The sequence below is a fragment of the Panulirus ornatus genome, chromosome 36 (assembly GCF_036320965.1).
Source record: "Panulirus ornatus isolate Po-2019 chromosome 36, ASM3632096v1, whole genome shotgun sequence".
NCBI classification, from domain to species: domain Eukaryota; kingdom Metazoa; phylum Arthropoda; class Malacostraca; order Decapoda; family Palinuridae; genus Panulirus; species Panulirus ornatus.
In genome coordinates, this window is record NC_092259.1 from 13,817,357 (window position 1) to 13,841,972 (window position 24,616).

The 24,616-nt window shown below is 44.2% G+C and overlaps 1 protein-coding gene across 5 annotated transcripts in view; it reads left to right on the plus strand.

Annotated features, from left to right (window-relative positions):
• Positions 1-24,616, plus strand: part of LOC139760388 (sodium-dependent proline transporter-like) — a 54,960-nt gene that overhangs the window by 22,564 nt on the left and 7,780 nt on the right. For 3 of the 5 annotated variants that reach the window (XM_071683508.1, XM_071683509.1, XM_071683507.1), the window contains 12 exons: positions 12,257-12,458; positions 14,161-14,446; positions 14,797-14,943; positions 15,212-15,350; positions 17,640-17,774; positions 18,152-18,255; positions 18,444-18,568; positions 19,867-20,044; positions 20,413-20,548; positions 22,439-22,570; positions 22,989-23,156; positions 23,931-24,036. In XM_071683508.1, the coding sequence (XP_071539609.1) occupies positions 12,257-12,458; positions 14,161-14,446; positions 14,797-14,943; positions 15,212-15,350; positions 17,640-17,774; positions 18,152-18,255; positions 18,444-18,568; positions 19,867-20,044; positions 20,413-20,548; positions 22,439-22,570; positions 22,989-23,156; positions 23,931-24,036 (1,858 nt within the window). Of the gene's footprint in view, positions 1-12,253; positions 12,459-14,160; positions 14,447-14,796; positions 14,944-15,211; positions 15,351-17,639; positions 17,775-18,151; positions 18,256-18,443; positions 18,569-19,866; positions 20,045-20,412; positions 20,549-22,438; positions 22,571-22,988; positions 23,157-23,930; positions 24,037-24,616 lie in introns of all 5 variants that reach the window. The other 2 variants (XM_071683505.1, XM_071683506.1) reach the window with 1 other exon arrangement.

Here is a 24,616-nt window from a genome sequence, read left to right on the forward strand (position 1 = left end):
CATCAGGTGGAGCAACTGCTAATCAATGATTTGGAGTACCACTGTATCACCTGCGTCAGGTGGAAAATCTTGCTGTGAATGGCCGAGAAATCCACATCTAATGAGCGTCAGGTGAAGGGTCGTTACCTCCCGGGTACTGTCGGTACTGTAGTGTTGTGTAAGACCCACGGGAATGACAGAAATAGGGTAGTTTAGGTTACTATTGGCAGCGCAACACATCCCCTTGAATCATGCGGGGAAGTGTACTCCACCTCCGGTGTTGCCAGGAAGCTGAGCGAAGCTTCGACCTTTGTTATGCGTGAGTAAAGTACCGGCCAAACTCTCTCATGCGTGAAGCACGACCCAACGGAACTCGGACCTGCCGTGCGTGAAACACAAACCAGACGAAGACACGACGTCGACTGTTAATCACAGACCCATAACATCTTGAGCACGACGCCACGACCTGATGACCCGGCCTCTGAAGTGCCCCCCTTGAAAGTCATGACGGAGGGCTGGTCATCATACCCGAGGGTCGTTCATTCATGCTTGAAGGGTCGTAGCCAGAGGTCATATCTCGGGGAAAGATGTGTGCCAATATGTGCTCTCAGTTATTGTTTTCTCCCCGACGATCATTATCTTAACCCGGAAAGTTCCTGTATTACTTCAGGGAGAAACCACGCAGACTGTGGCTCGGGCAGGCCCGTCACAACCCGCCACAAGGAGAACTAAGATGGCTGACCTGCATTGCGAGGTGTTGGTGTTTATGGTGGTTGTGTGGGCAAACACTGGTTCAGATCCGCTGGTGATGGCGAGGCGGCGGTGGTGATGCTGTGTTGATACATGGTTAAGGTTGTGGTAGTGTGGTAGGAGCGGTGTTCTGGTGTGGTGGGGCAGCAGCAAGTGGGAGGTCGCCATAGTGTCTGCGTAGGGTCGTTTGGGTCTACCGCGACGACAGGCCATGTCGCCATGTTCTGCCTCCTTCCATCCCTACCTCCCCACCCGATGAGGGCCGTCTTGCCCTCCCTATCCGATTAAGGGTATGTTTCCTCCCGCTGTCTGTCTGCCACAACCTGCTGAATCCCAAGATCTGGTCTTATATTTTCATGACGCCTGAAGGAACGTAGTTCTTGCTGGTCTCTTGTACACTCGCGTACCTTCTTCCTCCCTTATGTCCATGTATTTATCGACCACAGCGGGAATAGTGACCTTTGCTGGATCCCCATAGCCACGATGGCGTGAGTATGACCTTTCCTCTTGCATCTCTGCTGTGCGCGCCGTGTGTGTGTGTGTGCATGTATGTGTGTGTGTGTGTGTGTGTGTGTGTGTATGTATGCGTGTGTGTGTGAGTGTATGTGTGTGTGTGTGTGTGTGTGTTTAATAACAATCAACACAGTTGTCACCAGTAATACGCCGCACGAGGTCACCTGTATAACGAGGTTAGAGAGAGCAAGATGTAGAGCCGTCCCTTCCGTAGTTCACATCCATAATGTAGATCATGGAGGGATGGGCCTACCTGGACGCCATCTCGCGGGCATGAGCCGCATCTCGCGTAGAAGCAGTCGTGTCGTCGTTGCCCACCCCTGGGAGGAGGATGTAACGGTCGCAAGCCAACCAAGGCTCGGGTGCGACCGTCTCATCCTGCCTGAACTACATGACGGTTTACATGTTTGTGGAAGGATAGTTCAGTCATTAGAGGTCCCATCACAGAGATGTAGCAGGGAATCTTGTACTTTGTGGGATTACAATATTGATCGTAAATGTTTCCATAAATCACTGGTACGTACAAGGGGTAAATTTGACCCACAGCAAATCTGGCACAGCTTTTGTTCGGTCCTTCTTATTGAGGAGGTGTTATCATCTGTATTCTCTCTCTCTCTCTCTCTCTCTCTCTCTCTCTCTCTCTCTCTCTCTCTCTCTCTCTCTCTCTCTCTCTCTCTCTCTTTCCATTATCTAAAGATAGTATGAAGGATGTACTAGTTGGTTCATCATATTCGAACTGCTGATATCTCTCTCTCTTTTTGGTGCAGTCAAGTGCCCAGTGAGGCGTACAAATGACCTGGCTGGTGTAAGTATGACCTTGCTGACCTTCACGTCACAGTCAGTGTTCATTTGTGTAGTACAGGTGAGCAGCAGTGGTGGTCAGGCAGGTTAAGTCGGTGCGCCTCTCGTCCAGCGTCAGGATGGACTTGATCCTCTAATGTCACTCATGAACAGAGGACTGATGATCCTAATTCTAAACGGAACGTTTGTTTAAAGTATTGACACTTTCATGTCCTTGCTATCCTGTATGGCGCGAGTAACCGAAACAGTATATTATTTGCGTCGTTTTGTGACGGTATGGCTTGTGTGTATGTCCCTGTCGCAAAGCATGTATCCCATGAAGGTCCCCAGCAGCGTCCCTGGCCATAGACTCGTATCCTACCTAGGATGAACGACTCTTGTTCTTAAAAATGTCGTACGGATGTTGCGATCCTCTCCCTCGTCTCCTTGCGTCCTGGAGATCCCACATCCATTTTCTTTCTTATGAGTTGAGTTGCATTCTTGTTTCCTCCAGGTTTCAGTAGTCATATGGCCGGGCGGAGCGAGGTTTAATGATCTCTTATGAAGGGTTTAACTTGCCACATCATCGGTGGCGCGAGCGCTGCCTTTGTTCGTTCACTGTTTAGCTGACGACGCTCTTGCTGACGACATTGGATGGAGGATGGTATGAGCTGACGACGGCCACGGGCCGGGAAAGGGCATTTAGCTGACGACGCTCATGCTGACAAGCAGTCTGCTCTACATAGCTTTTGCTAGACATGCCGGCGTTACGTATGTGTGACGGATGCGACATTATTACCACACAAGACGTGGGTAGGTTCTGGTGGGGAGGTGAGGACCTCTCATTTCCCCTCGTAACGATGTGGAGTGATGTGTGTGTGATGCACACCGTCACGACCGCCCTCCCTCCTCCCAGCATACCGTACTACCTCTCTCTTGCCTCACAGTAACCTTCCTGCTCACTATACCTCTAGAATTTGTCCCTCACCCTGGTACTGCGACCACACTCTCACTCCTGTCACTCCATCTGGGCAAGTCCACCCCCTACCCATCTGAGCACGTCCACCCCTACCCATCTGAGCACGTCCACCCCTACCCATCTGAGCACGTCCACCCCCTACCCATCTGAGCACGTCCACCCCTACCCATCTGAGCACGTCCACCCCTACCCATCTGAGCACGTCCACCCCCTACCCATCTGAGCACGTCCACCCCTACCCATCTGAGCACGTCCCCCCCTGCCCATGTGAGCACGTCCACCCCCTACCCATCTGAGCACGTCCACCCCTACCCATCTGAGCACGTCCACCCCCTACCCATCTGAGCACGTCCACCCCTACCCATCTGAGCACGTCCACCCCTACCCATCTGAGCACGTCCACCCCTACCCATCTGAGCACGTCCACCCCTACCCATCTGAGCACGTCCACCCCCTACCCATCTGAGCACGTTAGCATAATCAATATCATGCAATCCTTCCTGTGAACCCCACATAAGCAGTGTTGGTATTAAACGGCTGCCGTGCTGCAGTAATGTCATGCATACAGGGCTGTGATTCCCCCAGAACAGAGAGTTCTGTATGGAATGATTGTCTCTCTCTCTCTCTCTCTCTCTCTCTCTCTCTCTCTCTCTCTCTCTCTCTCTCTCTCTCTCTCTCTCTCTCTCTCTCTCTCTGACCTTTCCTCTGCTTTTCTCTACCGCATTATTTCGGTGGCTTCTGTCGTCAGCTTCCTCCATACATCTGGGCCACTAAGGCTTGGACTCGCTATACACGAGTGGCCGCTGCTTCCCAAGACTTTGTCCGGGGACCAGCCACATGAGGAGTGCCAGTTATGATGTCTCCTTTGGTCCTCGAACAACATGGCTAAAGAACTGCCATCCCTCTCTCTTGTTTCCCCCTTTTCTTATGAAATGTACGTCTTCAGGTGTCGTTTCTTCAAACGCGGAAGAAACTATGACAGGCGTTTTGCCAGTACCACGTCTCGTAATAACAACAAACAAAACAACTCAGGACTCGTGGTTGATATACTGAGTCACAAGTATACGGCAGATGTACTGACAGTTACTGTTGTATGGCATAGATGTACTGACACTGTCGCTCTTGTGTGGTATGGATGTACTGCCACAGTCACTTTAGTGTGGTATAGATGTACTGCCACAGTTCCATGTGTGGTATAGATGTAATTCCACAGTCCCATGTGTGGTATACTAGATAAACTGAGTCACTGGTATGTGGCCTGGATATGTATATAACTATGGGTCTTCTGAGGTCATCGTAGATCCCGAGTTCAGAATCGTTGAAGAAAGTTATCTGTAAAGTCGACAGAGTCAGTTAGTAAGGTCAGAAAGCTCAGACGAATGATAGCAAGTGTGGGAGATGCACGTCCCTTCCCTGTGTGGCTTGTGTTGTGGCTTAGTGTCATGAACATTGAGACACTTCCAGCAAATTCCTCTGTGATCTTGAAAAGCTTGTAACTGGAACCTAAGTATTTTGAATTAATAGAGCGTACGGACGGCGTATTATAGCTAGTGTAGAACGTACGGGCGGCGTAATAGAGATGCGTAGTTCGGTGCAATCTAGTTGAGAGTACATGAGTCGTCTTCCTCTGTCCGTGGCTAATCTGGAGTAGGATGCCGAAGTGTTCAGTGCGAATGCTTGAATCTACTCCGTTTTGGTATGTGCTGACTTTCCTTCGAGAAGTGACCAGGTAAGAATTCAGAAAAGTGCGAGGAACAGTTGAGGAGATAAGAATGATGAAGCCAGGGAATAACAGGGTGGAAAGGCGACCCCATGTGGATCTGAGGCGCAGTTAGGGATGATTGTATGATGGGGTTCAAAGAAGCACTTGCCTCCTTAGCTTGTTGTGGACATCAAGACCGAGAGTCACTTTCCTGAGGTTGTGGCTTAGTGTGGGGTCGTGTGTGTCAAGACAAGGAAGCCATTGCCTCCTGAGCTTTTTACGAGCCGATTCCTGGAGGCACATACTGCCTGAGCTGGTTGTTGAGTCCGTGTGAGGTGGGAGTGATGATACGGTGCCAGGCTCGCCACCAGAGGAACCGGGGGAGTTCACGTGGAGGTTCCCCGGAGACTGTGGAACCTGGAGTTCCTCGGAGGGGCTGAGGGATCCCTCCCCAGCAGATATTGATCCCGGCCACACTGGAGGGAGGGAGGGAGGGTATGAGGAACAGAGACTGTGAGGAGTTGAGGAAAAGAAATTCACGACTAGACGAGTATGAGGAAACTGTGGGGATTAGTTAAGGCATGGGAGGGTTTGTGAAGGTGGGACCAGGGGAAGGTGAACGGATGGAGAGGTACAGCATTTGGTGTGTGGCCCAGGGAGGAGGAGGTACGATAGTGACACACAATCACAAGAAACATGAAAATAAAGCCGAAGGTGAACTTTGTACTGAGATGAGGAGAGATGAGACTGGTGTAGGTACGTATGGTTCTTGGTGTCTGTCACGGTTGATGGTTGTCTACGATCGTATTGGCTTTAAGGGGGGACGTCTTAAGACGACAGTTGATCACCGTGCACTTGCATGTTATTCATAGATTCTTCACGAGAGCTGACGTGGCTGAAAGGGACTGACTTGGTGACACTGAAGTTGTCACAGTTTGAGTGCCACACGAAATGTTGTCAAGATATGTAAACAGAAAACTTAAGAGGTAACAATTATCTTAAGATGATTTATCTTGGAAGATGTATGCTTGCCCCACTCTGAGTAACGATAAGGAAATTTAACTAAATTCAGCGGAAAATCTAGTTGGCAAATAAGATTGACCAAAATGAAAATAAATCCGTTAGATTAGGAATTTCAAATTTGTTGTCAAACCTCCTCTTACTTTTCTCTCTTCCATGGTCGATCAAATCCATAACCATGTCATATAAATGTGGATGTGTTTACATGGTTGTGTATCTACGTAGATGTTCGTCAACCGGCCAAGCATGACTGATACCCTGCGCAGGCTCAACCAGGCCTGTGACGGCTGTACGTATCGGATTCACGTACGTGTACACTCACGTACACGTGCTCGTCCGTAATGATTCACGTACGTGCACGTGCTCGTACGTATCGAATTCAAGCACGTGTGCACTCACGTGCTCGTCCGTATGATTCACGTACGTGCACGTGCTCGCACGTATCGGATTCACGCACTCGTGCACTCACGTACACGTGCTCGTACGTAAGTCATCGTCTGGGGGAGTTTGGTGGGTCCTCCTCTGCGGTGTAGTCCCCCCCCCCCAAGAGAAGACCGGTCATCACTGGTTAGATCTAGTGTGTGGCCACCCCCCCCCCCCCCCTTAACCCACGTCAAGCAGGGTTCACCGTATTGATTGTTGCCTGTAGCAGGCAGGCAGTCATCCTTCATGTGCTGCTTGCTGCCGGGAGGCCCCCCCCCCCAGCTGGGGTCTGCGTGATGTTTCACGTGCATTGACGTGCGGATCGTCTGGTGTGTAGACCACATACACACAAGACGTGACCAACAGTCATGCTACCTCTAGGTTGATATCCCCACTTTATCATACTGTGTGAATCAAAACTGGTTGTGAGCAAGAGTGGGATCCTGTTTGGCATTTATGGATGTGGAAATGGCGTCTGATAGGGATAACACAGATTGCTTTTGGAAGGTGCGGCGAATACGTTGTGTTCCTTCCTGGGTGAGGGTGGGGGTAAGGCATGGGTGCGAGCAGGGAGGCACAAATGGATCTCGATTGGGATGAGGCTGCGTGAAAGCTGTGATGTCACCACGGCTGGCGTGCAATATACTTGGGATGAGGGCACGTGGAAAGTGAATCAGGTCGCTGGTTTGTAAGTACACGGCTCTCCAGCCAGATCCCAGAAACCTCGGAAGCTGGTTTTGAAATTTACTGAGTGCATCATGACAGGAGAAGACGACTGGAGGTTGATGTGAACAATATCAGTCAGGGTCGTAAGCTGCAGCAGGAGGAGAGAGGGTGGTTTGAAGATAAGTTTCAGTATGTAGGAAGTGTAGTGCTGGGAGTGGTGACAGCAGATGGATCCCTGGGCGCCGAAATGTGTCATAGTGTGGGAGGAGGGGAGGTCAGAGTGTGTCAGGGCAAAGACTGGTGTATTGGAGGTGTAGTAGTCCTGAAAGTCTTATGAAAACGAGTCTTACATTCTGAATGTCAGACAGTGGAAGTGGATGGAGGCGTTCACGATGAAAGACCTCAGGAGAGTATTGGTGTCGCGTGGCGGGTTATAATCACATGATCAATGCTGCAGCAACAGAGGGAGAGGTGTGGCGGCAGTAAGGGCTCGCTGATTAAGAGAGCTGACCGAATGGTTCACACACACACACACACACACACACACACACACACACGAGACGGGAGAGTGATAGACTGTGATGGACATGTGTCAGACATGGAGGGAAGAAAGGGGATTGAGGAGATCGAGAAGGAGATGGAAGGACAGAATGAAGGAGGCTTTACGGTATAGGGGTGTCAACGTTCATGGGATGAGAGGCGCACGTTGGATGAAGTTGATTGGATCGGTGTCGTTTATGCGGAGCGACGTGTTGTTGACAGACTGAGCCAGGTGACCCATGAAGGGTGAAGATTAACCATAGTGTGGTGTGTGGGTGGTGGGGTTGGCTGTTGTGCAGTGACAGTACGGACAGCTCCAGGTTGGCTGTGTGAAAAGTGAGGACTTTTTCTGCTGTCTGTCTGGCAAAGGCGGGAAGGACAGCTAAGTACGATGTGAGCAAGTGTATTAATCGTTATTATTACTAATATCATTGTTATGATTATTGTTATCTATATTACTATTATTATTATTATTATGAGTAATAGTAATGGTTGTAATAGTATTATTACTAGCACTTAAACACAAACGCTTACATCCATTCAGCAACGACAGAGAAGCTTATATCACACTTTCTGTATCCTGTCTCGTGGTCGTACAAATACAGGACTTTTAACGTACACATAGATAGTGTTTGTTATATTATCATCTCTCAAGAAGACGCAGAAATTCTCATTCATACACTAACGGTGTCTCAAACTTGGGACAGTGTGGTCTGCAGATAAGGTCCAGCAGGAGCCACTGGTGATGCTGGAGTGGATGTCAAGTGGACGGTTTAACATACGGTACAGGGGACATGCCTCTTCCTACTCCCTGCACTGGACACTCATACTTTCCTCAGTGGACCTGACACATCCGGGACAATCAGTCTGCACCTGCATTATAACATTTACCTCCACTTCTCGTATTTACGTGGGAGTGGCCCTCAGTGAAACACGATGTCATTTAATCCCTTTGATACTGTTGGTAGATTATCCCTGTGTTGTATAGTCATGTAAAGAAAGAGTGAATTCCTTTGATACGCTGTCTGCATCAGCTGTTACTGTCATCGTGTGTATTACTAATAGATAGATAATTTGAATGCGTTAAAAAAGTAATTTTCTCGCAGTTTTACCGATCATGTGATGTTCTTGGCGAGGTTGTGTGGTTACTTCAGTCTGTCTGTCTGTCTGTCTGTACTCCTTGATTCAATGGTGATGGAGGTCGTCAATTACCGTGCCTGGCCCTAACGTATCATGGCCGAACTGTATACCTCAGGCCAAGGTCAGAGTTTAAGGTCTGAGAGTGAAATAAGTTCTACTGTGTCCGTAGAGTTTTGTAATGTTTATCAGGGTCGTCAGTTGTGCCCTCTTCCTTGAGGTCAGATAGCGAGGTCACACTGGTCAGGGGTCACCCTGGTCTGGCGGGGGTGAGCACCATCACCCGGGGTGTGGCCGAGGGCCAGACCGGAGACCGGGACGAGGCCATGTTTGTAAACACATCGGTCACCGTAGCAACCAGACCACCTGGTGACGTAACCCTAAACGTTCAACCTGGAAGACGGTGATGCCGGTGTTGGATATGCACTGACCTACTGCAACCAGGGCATTGCAGTACTTACTCGTAGTGGTGAAGGTCAGGGACCTCTCCCTGCCGGAGCCACAACTGTGGAACATGATAGTAAGAGCAGACCTCCGTGGACGTAACAGCACTCCCCTTCGACGCGGCCACCCATCATGAATAGGATGTTACGTGCTCTGAGCACAGAGGTGCACACGCCCTCACCATGACATGAGGACCTTCCCTGCTTCCGTGTACTGTGGTAGAACTTCCCTGCCTCTTTTTGCAATGCGGTGGAACTTCCCTGCCTTGCTTTACACTGTGGTAGAACGTCTCTGCCTTACTGTATGCTGTGGTAGAACTTTTCTGTCTCGCTGTTCACTGCAGTAAAACTTCCCTGCCTTGCTCTACACTGGTAGAACTTCCCCGCCATGTTGTATATTGTGGTAGAACTTCCCTGCCTTGTTGTACATTGTGGTAGAACTTCCCTGCCTTGTTGTATATTGTGGTAGAACTTCCCTACCTTGCTGTACGCTATGGTAGACCTACCTTGCGTCGCTGTTCACTGTGGTGAGCTTCCCTGAATCGATGTACACTGTGGTAGAATTTTCCTGCCTTGGTGTACATACTGTGTAGAACTTCTGTGTCCTGCTGTACACTATGGTATAACTTTCGTGTCTTACTGTACACTGTGGTAGAACTTTGGTCTTGCTGTACAAGGTGGTAGAACTTCCGTCTTGCTCTTCAGTGGTAGAACATACAGAAATACAAGTTTCCTTTAAAACTTATCCCTTCTCCAGAGTTTCACATGATTGTCAACTTTATTAGCACATGCCTGTCTGGCAGTACAGACTCTGTCCTGAACACACACACACACACACACACACACACACACACACACACACACACACACACACACACACACACACACACAGTGTTGCCATATAGCAGTAAAGGTATGGTACATACATGAAAGGTTAAGAGACTGGGCAACATGAGTGTAAAACTCTCTCCCCATAACATAATAATCACATAGTCAACTAGCTGAAGCCTCTCACCCACCAGAATGTGTCTCCAGTGGCACCTTCATCACCATGATACATGTAAGTGTGTGGAAGTACACACTACCTCACTTGGTTATCTTTCGTCACGTTGGTGCCAGGCTGTTGCCTCAACCATTAAGGTACGTAGAGTCAAAAGTCAAGTCATTGTGCACAATGGTCGTACCTTTGTTCTGAGGTTCATAGCATTGTGATCAAGGGTCACACTTTTGTGCTCAGAGGTCATGCCGTCGTGCTTAAGGATCTAATGTCCAATAATGTTGTTGTTTCATAGTTACGAAACGGAACGTGACTTCCCACACTCTACATAATACACAACAAATATTGTGTAATATGCAATCAGTGATTAGTGTATTTGGACTCCACCTGCTCGAGGTTACACTGCCAGTGAAAAGTCACCTTTAGTGAAGCTGTTTCACTGGGAGCACAGCCTCGTCAAAGAACTTCTCATTCCAAAGGAATCTGTATTTAAAGTAGCGCAGCCTCGGGCTGCAGGAGCCTTTAGAAAAGTCCGGAGGAACACCTGAACTCTTTCATAGAAATTGGATTAATTATGAACAAAGAGATAATTATTGGTTTATATACATGACTTTGTCAACAAAGAATTTATTATCTTTTTAATTCAAATGACATACGTGTGTTTTATGACAAGCTTACGCTCATTGGTTGAGAGTACGTCACTATATCGTTCCATTAGCGCTGTGATTGGTTTGATGCACATTACAGGTCTATATCACTTATGGGAATATTTTTCCATATATCTCGTGTTGGCCAACATCTTGAGCGCAAAGGTATGACCCTTGAGGATGTCGGTCAAGCCATCATATCGGTCATACCGTGAGGCTCAGCCCTGCTTGAGTTTGAGGGTCACGTTTTGGACGACAGTATGTGCGTGTCGTACGTAGACCCCTGACCAACAGGGAAGTTATGAGAGTTGGTTCTGACATCGTAGCAAGGCTGTGTCACATGGCATCATCTAATGAGAACTTTTGACAGCAAATTAGTTGTTTTTTTCTGCCTTGACCGACAGAACATTACCCAGTTGGCTTGGGCAGGGAAACTGATACACTTAAAAGGCATCATTCGTGTAGAGTTAATTAACATCTTACTTTGTTGGGCCTTGATGTGGAAAGGGAGCTGTGGTTTCGGTGCATTATGCATGACAGCTAGAAACAGAGTGTGAACGAATGTGACCTTTGTTGTCTTTTCCTAGCGCTACCTCGCGCACATGCGGGGCGAGGGGGTTGTCATTTCATGTGGCGGGGTGGCGACGGGAATGAATAAAGGCAGCAAGTATGAATTATGTACATGTGTATAAATGTATACGTTGAAATTTATAGGTATGTATATGTGCGTGTGTGGAAGTTATGTATATACATGTGTACGTGGGTGAGTTGGGCCATTCTTTCGTCTGTTTCCTTGCGCTACCTTGCTAACGCGGGAGACAGCGACAAAGTATGATATATACATATAATCAAACAGAGAGGGTAAAAAGTAGCTAGAAATTATATGAGGTGTTATTCACGTTGACTTTTTTCTTCACTGTTTACCACCTGCCATAAACAAGGAACATTGAATGTATATAATATCATATGAGCAGTTTGCTAAACAAAACGACTACTGTAGTAAGCACATATGTATTAGGAATCATAATCTAGTATTTCTACCATACTTTGTATCCAGATTAGTGTATCTCTACCATTCTGTGTCCCCCAGTCAGTATATCTACCGTTCAGTGTCCATGAACCAGTATATGTATCCACACAGTGTCCCTTAACCAGGATATCACTCATACAGTGTCCCTTGGCCAGTTATTTCTAACCCACAACTCACTACATCGATTACCAGTTCTATTATTATCCTCCATTCTTATTTATTTCTCTCCCTCCTTCATTATAATGACTCCTTACTCCTTCTTTGATGTAACCTCCCTCACTCCATCCATAATCTGCCTTTCTCCCTCCTTAATCTGCCTTTTTCCACCCTCCTTAGTCTGCCTCGTTCCTACCTCTTTTGATTTACTTCCCTCTTGCCTTAATTTACCTCCTTTCTCCCTTAATCTACCTCCCTTCAACATTAAGTCTCTCTCTCTCTCTCTCTCTCTCTCTCTCTCTCTCTCTCTCTCTCTCTCTCTCTCTCTCTCTCTCTTTGCTTAATGTACCTTTTTTCCTCCTTAATTTGCCCATCTTTTCTCTCTTGGTAATCTCCACACCCGTTCATCCTTAATGTACCTCTTTTCTTCCTTAATTTGCCTCTTTCCGCCTAATTTGTCTTCCTTCATAATGTGGCTCCTTTGTCGTCAGCAGCAAAATGAGGAGCTTGAAGCTGATGCCAAGGAGATCCGGATCACTGTGAACCATGCGGATGACGACAAGAGTATTAGCATCACGGGTGACGGTCGTCAGGAATGGGGCAGCAAGATCGAGTTCATCCTATCCTGCCTCTCCTTTGCCGTTGGTCTCGGCAACATTTGGCGCTTTCCCTACCTGTGCTACCGTAATGGAGGAGGTAAGAGTGGATTTAGGACCGTGCAAGGTGTACGTAGGGATTGGGAAAAAGGGGAAATATAAGGGATGCAGCACAGTGCAACACATTGTACTTGCACATTTCATTTCCAACATATTCACGATCTATACGTTCTCACATTCTGATTTATAGCCCGTGCATCACATACACACAACACCTCCAGGAGTAATATACCTCCATGCCTCACAGCCACATAACATTGTTGGAATATCCTCACTTGGCCTCTTTCTCTCTCCCTTCTTTTGTAAAGTTAAAAACGTGTGAGGGGAGGATTTCCAACCCCCCCGCTCCATCCTTTTTTAGTCGCCTTCTATGACACGCAGGGAATACGTGGGAAGTATTCTTTCTCCCCTATCCCCAGACATATATATATATATATATATATATATATATATATATATATATATATATATATATATATATATGTATATATATATAAGTTTGAATGGAGAAAAACTGGAGGAAGTGAAGTATTTTAGATATCTGGGAGTGGATATGGCAGCGAATGGAACCATGGAAGCGGAAGTGGATCATAGGGTGGGGGAGGGGGCGAAAATCCTGGAAGCCTTGAAGAATGTGTGGAAGTCGAGAACATTATCTCGGAAAGCAAAAATGGGTATGTTTAAAGGAATAGTGGTTCCAACAATGTTATATGGTTGCGAGGCGTGAGCTATAGATAGGGGTGTGTGGAGGAGGGCGGATGTGTTGGAAATGAGATGTTTGAGGACAATATGTGGTGTGAGGTGGTTTGATCGAGTAAGTAATGAAAGGGTAAGAGAGATGTGTGGTAATAGAAAGAGTGTGTTTGAGAGAGCAGAAGAGGTTGTATTGAAATGGTTTGGTCACATGGAGAGAATGAGTGAGGAAAGATTGACAAAGAGGATATATGTGTCAGAGGTGGAGGGAACGAGAAGTGGGAGACCAAATTGGAAGTGGAAGGATCGAGTGGAAAAGATTTTGAGCGATCGGGGCCTGAACATGCAGGAAAGGTGTGTAAGGAATAGAGTGAATTGGAACGATGTTGTATACCGGGGTCGACGTGCTGTCAATGGATTGAACCATGGCATGTGAAACATCTGGGGTAAACCATGGAAAGTTCTGTTCCGACTCTATTTTGTTCTTTCCCTTCAACATGGTCCCTCCACTTCTGATACATATCTTTTTTGTTAACCTTTCCTCATTCTATGCATATGTCTGAATTTTTTCTATACATCCTCTTCAGCTTTCTCAGCCACACTCTTTTATTACCACACCTCACTCTTTCCCTTTCATTGATAACTTGGTCAAACCACCTCACACCCCTTATTGTCCTCAAACATTTCATATCCAACACCTCCACCGTCCTCTGCACAAAATCATATAAAGCCTATGTTTTGCATCCACATGAAACTGTTCAAACATACCCACATAATGATCTCTCTTTCCACACATTCTTCAGTGTTCCCAGAACTTTTGCCCAATCACCCACCCTATGACTCACTTTCACTTTCATGGTTCCATTTGCTGTCATGTCCACTCCTCGATATCCAAAACAGTTCACTTCCTCCAATTTTTCTTCATTCAAACTCACCCCTCATACCCTCTTAGTCGACCTTTCCTCACTCATCTCTATTTCTCCAGTCCATTTCAATACACCCTTTTCAGCTCCCTCATACATACAGGTAATTGTATTCTTGTTCTGCAGGAGCCTTCCTGATCCCATACGTGCTTATGCTGTCCATTACTGGCTTACCACTCTTCTTCTTCGAGCTGAGTTTGGGTCAGTTTGGGCGGGAAGGCCCCATCACCATCTGGAAGGTTGTGCCTCTCTTCCAGGGAGTTGGAGTGGGCATGTTCATCATTGCCTTCATGATTGCCCTCTACTACAACGTCATCATTGCCTGGGCCTTCTTCTACCTCTTCTCCTCCTTCACTGCTGAGCTACCATGGCAGTCTTGTGACCATTGGTGGAACACTGCTGCCTGCCGCAGGTAATGTCTGCTATACCTCCTTGAGGCTCTACATGTTGACCCATCCTCAACTAACTACCTTATCCTGTGCAGTTGGGTTCCCTTCACAAGAAGACTATAACTAAGATATAAGACAACTTACGTATCCATCCACAGATGGGAGTTGTATACTGATAAATGCTTTTATTCTGTTGATTAGGAAAATGAGATGCAGTATGACGTTTACATCAAACCTACCAGTACCAGTCCACAAGTGTTTCCTGTGCCTTTGGACCAAAAGATCCAATATTTTTCAACTTTGCACTACTATGACCTCTTGTGATCCTATCTGTGTGATTCCAGTGTAATGGTTTGACTTACCTTTCCTGCAGGTTTGACACCAAGAACTGTACAGGTCATGATGGTATCATGGCACTCAATGGAACCTGCTTTTTTGAGTCTGAGGTGTCGCCCAGCCAGTGGCAGGCGCTGAATGAGACTGCCCAGGCGACAAAGCTTCCCGCTGATGAGTTCTTCCAGTTAGTATATACATGACAATGCTTTGATAAGTTAGGGAGTGAGTTTTGGTTATTCTGGGAGAGAAATTAGTGTCAGAACGTTTATGTAGAAGGTAGAGGTACATTGGTGTCAGAATGTTCATGAGAAAGGAGTTCACTAGTTATGGAGAGTATATTGCTGTGGCCACCCCCATGAGGGAGGTCCGATTTGTACAGGCATCAGAGTTATAGATAGATAGATAGGAGGACATAGCTTCACTAATGATAAGCTCAATCTACTCCCTCACAGTAACTTCATGTTGTCCATCTCTGAGGGCTTCCATGACGACGAAGGCCACACCCTTCAATGGCGCCTTTGTCTCTGTCTCATCCTCTCGTGGGTTGTGGTCTTTTTGGGACTCTTTAGGGGAGTCTCCAGCATGGGTAAGGTAAGTCTGCCATGCTAATTACATGCCTACCGAACCAGCTTCCAACAAAGCTCTAGTTTCTTTATATATATATATATATATATATATATATATATATATATATATATGATTTATTTATTCACTTATAATTTGTCGCTGTCTCCCGCGTTAGTGAAGTAGCACAAGGAAACATACGAAGAATGGCCCAACCCACACACATACGTATACATGTATATACATAAACGCCCACACACGTACATATACCTACCTATGCATTTCAACGTATACATATATATACATACACAGGGGATAGGGGAGAAAGAATACTTCCCACGTATTCCATGCGTGTCAGAAAAGGCGACTAAAAGGAAGGGAGCGGGGGGCTGGAAATCCTCCCCTCTAGTTTTTTTAATTTCCCAAAAGAAGGAACGGAGAGGTGGGGCCAGGTGAGGATATTCCCTCAATGGTCCGGTCCTCTGTTCTTGACGCGACCTCGCTAACGGGGGAAATGACGAATAGCATAAAAAAAAAAACACATATACATATATACACCTGTACATATTCACATATGCTACCTTCATCCATTCCCGCCACCACCCTGCCACACATGAAATGGCACCCATTTTCCCCCCGTGTGTGTGCGAGGTAGCGCTAGGAAAAGACAACAAAGGCCACATTCGTTCACACTCAGTCTCTAGCCGTCATGTGTAATGCACCGAAACCACAGCTCCCTTTCCACATCCAGGCCCCACAAAACTTTCCATGGTTTACCCCAGACGCTTCACATGCCCTGGTTCAATCCATTGACAGCACATTGACCCCGGTATGCCAAATTGTTCCAATTCACTCTATTCCTTCCACACCTTTCACCCTCCTGTATGTTCAGGCCCCGATAGCTCAAAATCTTCACTCCATCCTTCCACCTCCAATTTGGTCTCCCATTTCTCGTTTCCTCCACCCCTGACACATATCCTCTTTGTCAATCTTTCCTCACATTCTCTCCATGTGACCAAACCATTTCAATATACCCTCTTCTGCTCTCTCAACCACACTCTTTTTATTACTACACTTACTTATGTGCGTGTGTGGGCATCTATGTATATACACATGTATATGGGTGGGTTGGGTCATTCCTTGTCTGTTTCCTTGCGCTGCCTCGCTAATACGGGAGACGGCGATTAAGTATAATGAATATATGTATTGTCTGTTTTCAGCCTTTGGCTTGTGTTCTTTGTGAACCATTGGCATTGGTGATGACATTATTATTATCACATTTTTTTTTTCATACTTGCATGCCATTTCCTGCATAAGTGAGGTAGCATCAAGAACAGATGACTTGGCTCCTTGCTCTGTTCCTTGTTTTGGAAAGTAATACAGGAAGGGTAGATTTCCAGCTACCCATTATTATTATTATTATTATTATTATTATTATTATTATTATTATTATTATTGTTGTTGTTGTTGTTATTATTGTTATTGTTATTATTATTATTATTTTCTTCATAATGATGACTGTTTTTTACACTTGTTCACCATTTCTTGCATTAGTGAGGTTGCTCCGGGAACAGAGGAAGAAACAACATTTATTTACTGACATCCACTCCTTAGTTGTCATGTATAATGCACTAACACCAGAGCCCATCATTCTCAGCCATTTGATTTGAATCCGTAGATTGATGTAATTGAAAGCTTACATTGATGTTTTCTATTACTTAAAATCAAAGCAGCTAGAAAAAACTAATGATTTTCATAATTTGGTTTCTGATGTAATATATACCCTCTCTTATGTCTGTTTGGTACTTATGATTAGTTGTAATCAGCATGTGTTATATTTAAAAGTCTGTAGATAATGAGTAACATATTATCATTGTGATGTGGCCTTGCTTGTCTCTCTCTTTATCATTGGTTGTTATATTTGTCTGATAGACTGAGAATCTTGAGTGTTAATGTTCATTAAGTTACCTGTGTCTTAACAGTGACCTCATCACAGGGGTATTTTAAAACATCAAACACAGCAGAACATCTAAGCTAGTCATTGAAACATGATAACAGTGATTCCTTAAAATTAATCATTATATCGTCTTAAGTTTCCAAATAACTTAAATGAAGTATGTTAAAGAAAGTATCCATTTTCTCAGCATATGATATAAACAACGAATGTTAAATAGTAAATAGCAGAGCCAGTTTACAGAGTGAGTCACTCATACCAAACTTTATAGCATGTTAAACAAAGCCTATAGAACATGCTGTTTTAAACAGTACATACCTACAAATATATCAGAGTGAAACTGAAGTGTTCCTTCTTAACAGGCGGTGTACTTCACAGCGCTCTTTCCTTATACGGTGCTCATCATCCTCTTTGCCCGGGCTGTTACCCTTCCTGGTTATTACAATGGCATCTCCTTCTATGTCACCCCACAGTGGCACAAGCTCCTTACTGCCAGGGTGAGTGTTGATAATCTCTTGTGGTGGTACTTCTTTGTTCTCAGTCACTGACATACCACTGGTTGCTTACCTTTGTTTTCTGTGGATTTCTTTTCATGTTTCGGTTACACAAGATTGTATGTGTACCTTTGTTGTCAGAGGAGTTCTTATCATATTTAAGTTTTAGGCTCACTAGTACTTGCACAGCTCCATTCTCAGAGAAGTTCCTATATTTTAGTCAACCATAGTAATGTTTACAGACCTCAGAATTCTTGGCTTGTGTACCTCACTGACATCATCCCGTATGAGCCCTCAAGAGTTGTTAAGTTGCTTTTATCATGATTCATTGTATTACTTATAGATTTACAGCTAATATTGATGTGTTGCATGTACGGCAGGTGTGGGCAGATGCAGCCATGCAGATATTCTTCTCCTTAGGGCCCTGCTGGGGAGGCCTCATCACTCTCGCTTCGTACAACAAGTTTACTAATAACTGTCTTAGGTAACTTTTTTCCTTTGATGTTTTTATGTGATGAAAGTTACTTTGACATATGTACTTGGATGGGAGGCTCATAACATTACTATATATTTCCCATCCCAGGTGTTATCTTCCATTCCCAGTCCTGTCTCATGTTCCTGACTCTGTCATCCCACACCTCATGCTCTGTTAACTCAATGTCTACTCCACAGGGATGCCATCTTCATCAGTACAGCCAACTGCCTCACCAGTTTCTTGTCTGGTTTTGTCATCTTTGGCATCGTTGGTTTCATGGCACATGATCTGGGAGTCCCAGTTGAAAAAGTAGCTGCTCAGGGTCAGTGAAGCACCAGTTTTTTATATGTGCTTGGATATGAGGCTAGGTGTAATGAGTATTTTTGCTTCTATAGATGCCTCAGAGTGAATGTGGAATAGATTATTCTGATATCATTTCGGGGGTATAATGATGGTTGGAATACAGAGTCTGTGGTGCCTTAAGGTTACCATTGATTCTTAAGTCCAAGTTTACTGTTAGATAACAGTAGCTTATAAGCAAGTCCAAATAACAGTGACATATACATGGTATGGGGTTACCGAGGGATAATTGTGTTTCAGATATATGAGTTGGAATCTGTGATAACTCCAGAAAATTCCTAGTCATGGGGGGACTAGGATAATAGTTGCTGGAGTAAAAGATCCTCTGTCATTGATGGTTAATAATCATTTCCGCTCAAGTATATATGCGTGTATGGGCATATATAGGGGAGAAAGAATACTTCCCACGCATTCCCTGCGTATCGTAGAAGGCGACTAAAAGGGAAGGGGGGGGGGGGGCTGGAAATCCTCCCCTCTCATTTCTTTTTTTTTTAATTTTCCAAAAGAAGGAACAGAGAAGGGGGCCAGGTGAGGATATTCCCTCAAGGGCCCAGTCCTCTGTTCTTAACGCTACCTCGGTAATGCGGGAAATGGCGAATAGTATAAAATGAAATAGATAAATATATATATATTTTTTTTTCAAACTATTTGCCATTTCCCGCGTCAGCGAGGTAGCGTTAAGAACAGAGGACTGGGCCTTCTTTTGTAAAAATCAAAAAAAGAACGAGAGGGGAGGATTTCCAGCCCCCTGCTCCCTCCCCTTTTAGTCGCCTTCTACGACACGCACGGAATACGTGGGAGGTATTCTTTCTCCCCTATCCCCAGATATATATATATATATATATATATATATATATATATATATATATATATATATATATATATATATATATTTATATATATTTATATAAAATAATGTGTCTGTGTGTTGCTGAGTGGTTGGGCCATTCTTTGTCTGTTTTCTGGTATTCTCGCTGACGCCAGAAACGGCAATAAAGCATGATAAATAAATTTTACTTTGGAATTATTGATATATATACTAATTTATATTTTGGAGTGTATAACTGTGGTATTGTTAGCCAGCAATACTTAATACTGATATAAAGAATTGCAAATGAAAAAGTTATAATATGTGATAGGTACTGTTCTTGGTTAGGACCAGCTCCACTTTTGATGTTAATAGAGTATGAATTGTCTAGCCTACATGATTGTGGTGTGTACCAGGAGTAAGTTTATCTTTGTGATGTTCATGTCTTGTAGGTGCTGGGCTGGCCTTCGTGGCTTACCCTGAGGCGGTGGCTCGCCTTCCTATCTCTCCACTGTGGTCTATCCTGTTCTTTGTGATGCTGCTTACATTAGGCATTGGCTCCCAGTTCACCATCGTCCAGACTGTCATCACCTGTCTCGTTGACTTCTTTGGTCTTCGCAGGCATCATAAGTAAGTTTTAGTGCCAAGTGTGGTCGCTCATGTTTCTTGTCTTGAGAATCAAGTCAAATTGACCTTGGATAGATTAACGTGTACTCGCGCTGTTTTACCTTTGAATATAAACACTCATTAATCTTTTTTTTTTTAAAAAAGAAATGATTCTTTGCTTCTGTAGAACTTCCACACCTAATATTCCTCTCCTTTATGAAAGAATGGTGTTATTACCTGTTTATAGGATTATATTATTAACCCCCTTTCCAATAGCAGCTGTGGGACACAAGCCAGCAATAAGTAAATGTTAAAGTCACATATCACTAAGATCCGGACAGGCACGGTATGGTAAGACACACTAAAGAGCCTTTGTTGATAACTGTTCCCAGGAAGATGTGCATAGTGGTATGTGTGATGGGATGTATTATAGGCCTAACTATGTGCACACGCCATGGCATGTACATCCTCCAACTCCTGGACAACTACTCTGGCACCTATTCTGCCCTCATGATTGGCTGTGTTGAGGTAAGATGCCTCTTTTTCTCATCCTGGTACTCTTCGCTGTCACCTCACACGTTACCCTTACCAGTCATTAGAACATACATATCACTCACTCATGCTTGCCTTGTCAGTCCTTACAACATACATATCACTCTCTTTTAACCCTCCTGCCACCCAGGCCACTCTGTATAACATAATTGTCATTCAGTACAGGGAGGAGGGAGTTTATACTTATGGAACCCCCATCTCTTGAATTTTCTCTTATGCAACCAGTGGTTTGTGAAAAAATCCAAAGTTGAGCAACTGCCCTTAATGATGTATGCAAGTGACCTGCCAGGACTGGACTCATACTTAAATAAGTTTTGCAGATGATGCTGAGGTCCTGAAGTAAAGAATTAGGACGATTGCATTAGCTTACAAGGGGACTTAAACAAACTCCAAAGATGAAGTAATTCCACCTAAGTAAAAGTAAATTAATGATGTTGGGACATAGTGAAAGAAGGCCTCAGTACAAATGCAATAAGCAGAAGATTTACAGTAGGAATCCGTATATGACAGGAACTTGTGAGTCAACACTGCCTAATATGTTGCTAGAGCTCAACCTTAAGAGAATATCAAAGGAAGCAGACTGTATCCAAGCAAATATTAGAATTGCATTCAAGTACATAGATAAGGAAGTGTTCAGCAAATTATCCGATGCGTATATTAGGCCAGAACCAGAATGTGCTTTTCAAGTTTGGTTAATGAATTTAAAGAACTAAGGACCAATAGAGAAGATCAAGAGGAAGACAACAAAGATGGTACCAAATTAAGAGATCTTAGCTACATTAAGAGGTTAGAAGCCATAAATTATCCATCATGGATGAGAGAAGAGTTTAAGGTAAACTGATCTCAACCTTCGGGATGCTAAAGCTGTCAAGATGAGAAATTCAGTTAACATTTGAAAGAATGAGTTGGTCATAATTTGCACTTGAAAAGACTTTATCCTTAAATGGAAAATGCAGTCACAAGATAAGCATAGTTCATTATGTACATGTATTGAGTGTACTATTGATGCATTCTTTTGGATGTCTTGATTTTATAACTAGTTGAAGTACCTTGGAAAAGGGTAGGCAATATCGTTTATGCTTCAGCTGTAGCATAGGGCTCACCCATGGCATTTAGTTACCTTTGGATTTTTTTCACAGCACACTGCTGGTTTTAAGATAAAAAAAATTCAGGAGATGGCGGTTACCATAAGTTTAGGACTCCTTCTTCATTGTACTGTGCAAGTAGGTAGTTACTCATGCACTTACTTATTCTGCATGCTTCATTTTACTTTGCAAGGAATGCTCACTTTTCTGGTTTAATCTTAAGAGGTACTTTGTTTTTCATTATTCCTAGACTTAATGCTAACCAAAACATCATGCAGGACTTAAGTATTAGTCTAAATCAGTCCAATTTAGACTTTGATGAACCGCTTTTTTTGTTTGAGTACCTGCATACCTCTTCCTATGGTTGGTTCACTCAGCACCCAATAGGCTACTGGATGTCACACATATACTGTTATGTGGTTTGATAACTCCAGAGTTGATTGATTTAATGTCTTCATCTTTCCATCCAAAGTTAGACTTTGGAATCCTTCAGTATGTTTTTCTTTTCCTTGCAAATTAGTAATTACTTTGAAGAATTCGTGAAACTATTTTTACCTAGAAAACCTCACTATGATATGATTGATATGATTTATGTAAGCTATTTCATATGTAACATCATATACAGTTAATCATTTAGGTCAGTAATAATCCCTCATCTTACCAACATTTGATCCAGTGTTAATCCCTCATTGTACCAAGGGTTGAGCCACTGTTGATTTTTCATCCCACCAACATCTGGCCCAGCATCTGGGCTAGTGTTAATTCCTTATCCTTCCAATAGCTGTTTGCCATCACTTGGGTGTATGGTGTTGACAACTTCATGGACGACATCAAGCTCATGTTAGGGAAGAGGCCTGTCCCATACTACTACTGGAAATATGTTTGGAAATACCTCACCCCAACAAGTGTCTTTGTAAGTACCTGCTTGCATTCTGTCTTGACTGATATAGAACCCACCTTGTAGGTTCTTTTATTACCAGTGTGTATCATTATCTTTTTTAGTAATGTAGAATGTGCTACAGTTACTATTTGTTTGGTGGCATGTTACTGTTGTGAAAGTTGTGTGACGTTAATTTGGTTTTCTTTTTTGAGAGAAAAAGAAATAATCAGCCTTGTTTGAGGAGTTAGTGAAGATAAAAAGCTCACTATAAATAGTAAACATGAGTTAACCCACACTGTAAACATTAAAGATTTGGGAATTCCAGTCAGTCTTTCCAGACTTTGAGTTAGAATTTTACTGCACTGTCTACATGAATTTTTTCTCAGTAATATGTAAAATCTGATGGCTCATCCCTAGAAAAAGTTTAGGCTGACTATCTGTCTCTTTACAGTTCATCTTGATCTTCACCTTCATAGACTACTCTCCTTCTACATATGGTACCTACCAGTTCCCAGTGTGGGCCGACGTGTTGGGCTGGCTCATCTCGTTCTCTTGTATCTCTGTCGTTCCTTTACGGGCTGTTTGGCTCATGGCTGGGAAGAGTGGTCCACTATGGGCTGTAAGTACTCAACTTGGGAAACCAAATTAGAGTTGGAAAGGTGGAGTGAAAAGAATTTTGAGTGATTGGGACCTGAACATGCAGAAGGGTGAGAAGTGTGTAAGGAATAGTGTGAATTGGAATGATGTGGTATACCGTCAGTGGACTGAACCAGAGCATGCAAAATGTCTGGAGTAAACCATGGAATGGTCTGTGGGGCCTGGATGTGGATAGGGAGCTGTGGTTTCTGTCCATTACAGGACAGCTAGTGTGTACAGATGTGGCCTTTTTTTGTTTGTTGCCTGGCGCTACCTCGCTGTTGCAGGGGATGGTGATGCTGTTTCCTGTGGGGTGGATGGTGCCAGGAATGGATGGAGTGAGGATTTTGAAGGTTTGTTGAATGTGTTTGATATTGTGGCAAATGTAGTTGTTTTGGTCGGGGTGGTGTGTGGAATGAGTCGGTGAGAGTGGTTTGGTGAAGAGAGAAAAGGGGGTGAAAACCTTGTGGAAGGTGAAATTGGGCAAGGTGGCAGGTTTGGATGGTATTGCACTGGATTTTATTAAGAAAGGAGGTGATTATGTTATTGATTGGTTGGTAAGGATATTCAGTGTATGTATGGAACATGGTGAAGTGCCTGAGGATTGGCAGAATGCATGTATAGCACCGTTGTACAAAGGCAAAAGGGATAAAGGTGAGGGTTTAAACTACAGAGGTATAAGTTTGTTGAGTATATTTGGCTTTTTTCTTCCTTCTATATGCCTTTAGTCCTGCTAAAATATGCCTCTGGTTTACAGCGGGTGCAGCAGCTTTGCCGGCCAGATGCAGAGTGGGGACCGGAAAGAAAACGTTCAGATGATGCTGCCCTTAATTATATCGACTCCAAGACCCCTCTTGCCAATGGTGAGATCTTGGTTCTTCTTATGCACTGCTAACTGCAAATAAGTAACCTTTCCTCAAGGGGAAATTGTTATTTATTGTATATAATGATATTTATGAAAATATTCAGTAGCCTTAATCAGTTCCTTTCAATCTTGTTTTCATGCTAACCATCGTACTATCAAGATACAACATTTCATTTCGTGCCACTAAGCGTATTTTCTGATGCCCATCAGAGCAATTAATGATAAAACAGAGAATAAATCTCTTGTGTTATCTGTCCATGAACGATATTTATTTATTTTTTATTTATTTTACTTGATTACCATTTTCTGCATCAGCGAGGAGTGCTAAGAAACAGACAAAGAATGGCCCATCCACTCATATATACATATATACATAAATGCCCATATGTGCGCATATACATATCAAGGTATGCATACACAGTCAACAACATTTACGTATATACACATGTACATATTCATACTTGCTTGCCTTCATCCATTCCTGGTGCTACCCTGACCCATAGGAAACAGCATCGCTGCCCCCTGCTTCAGCAAGGTAGTGCCAGGAAAACACAACAAAGGCCACATTCATTCGCACT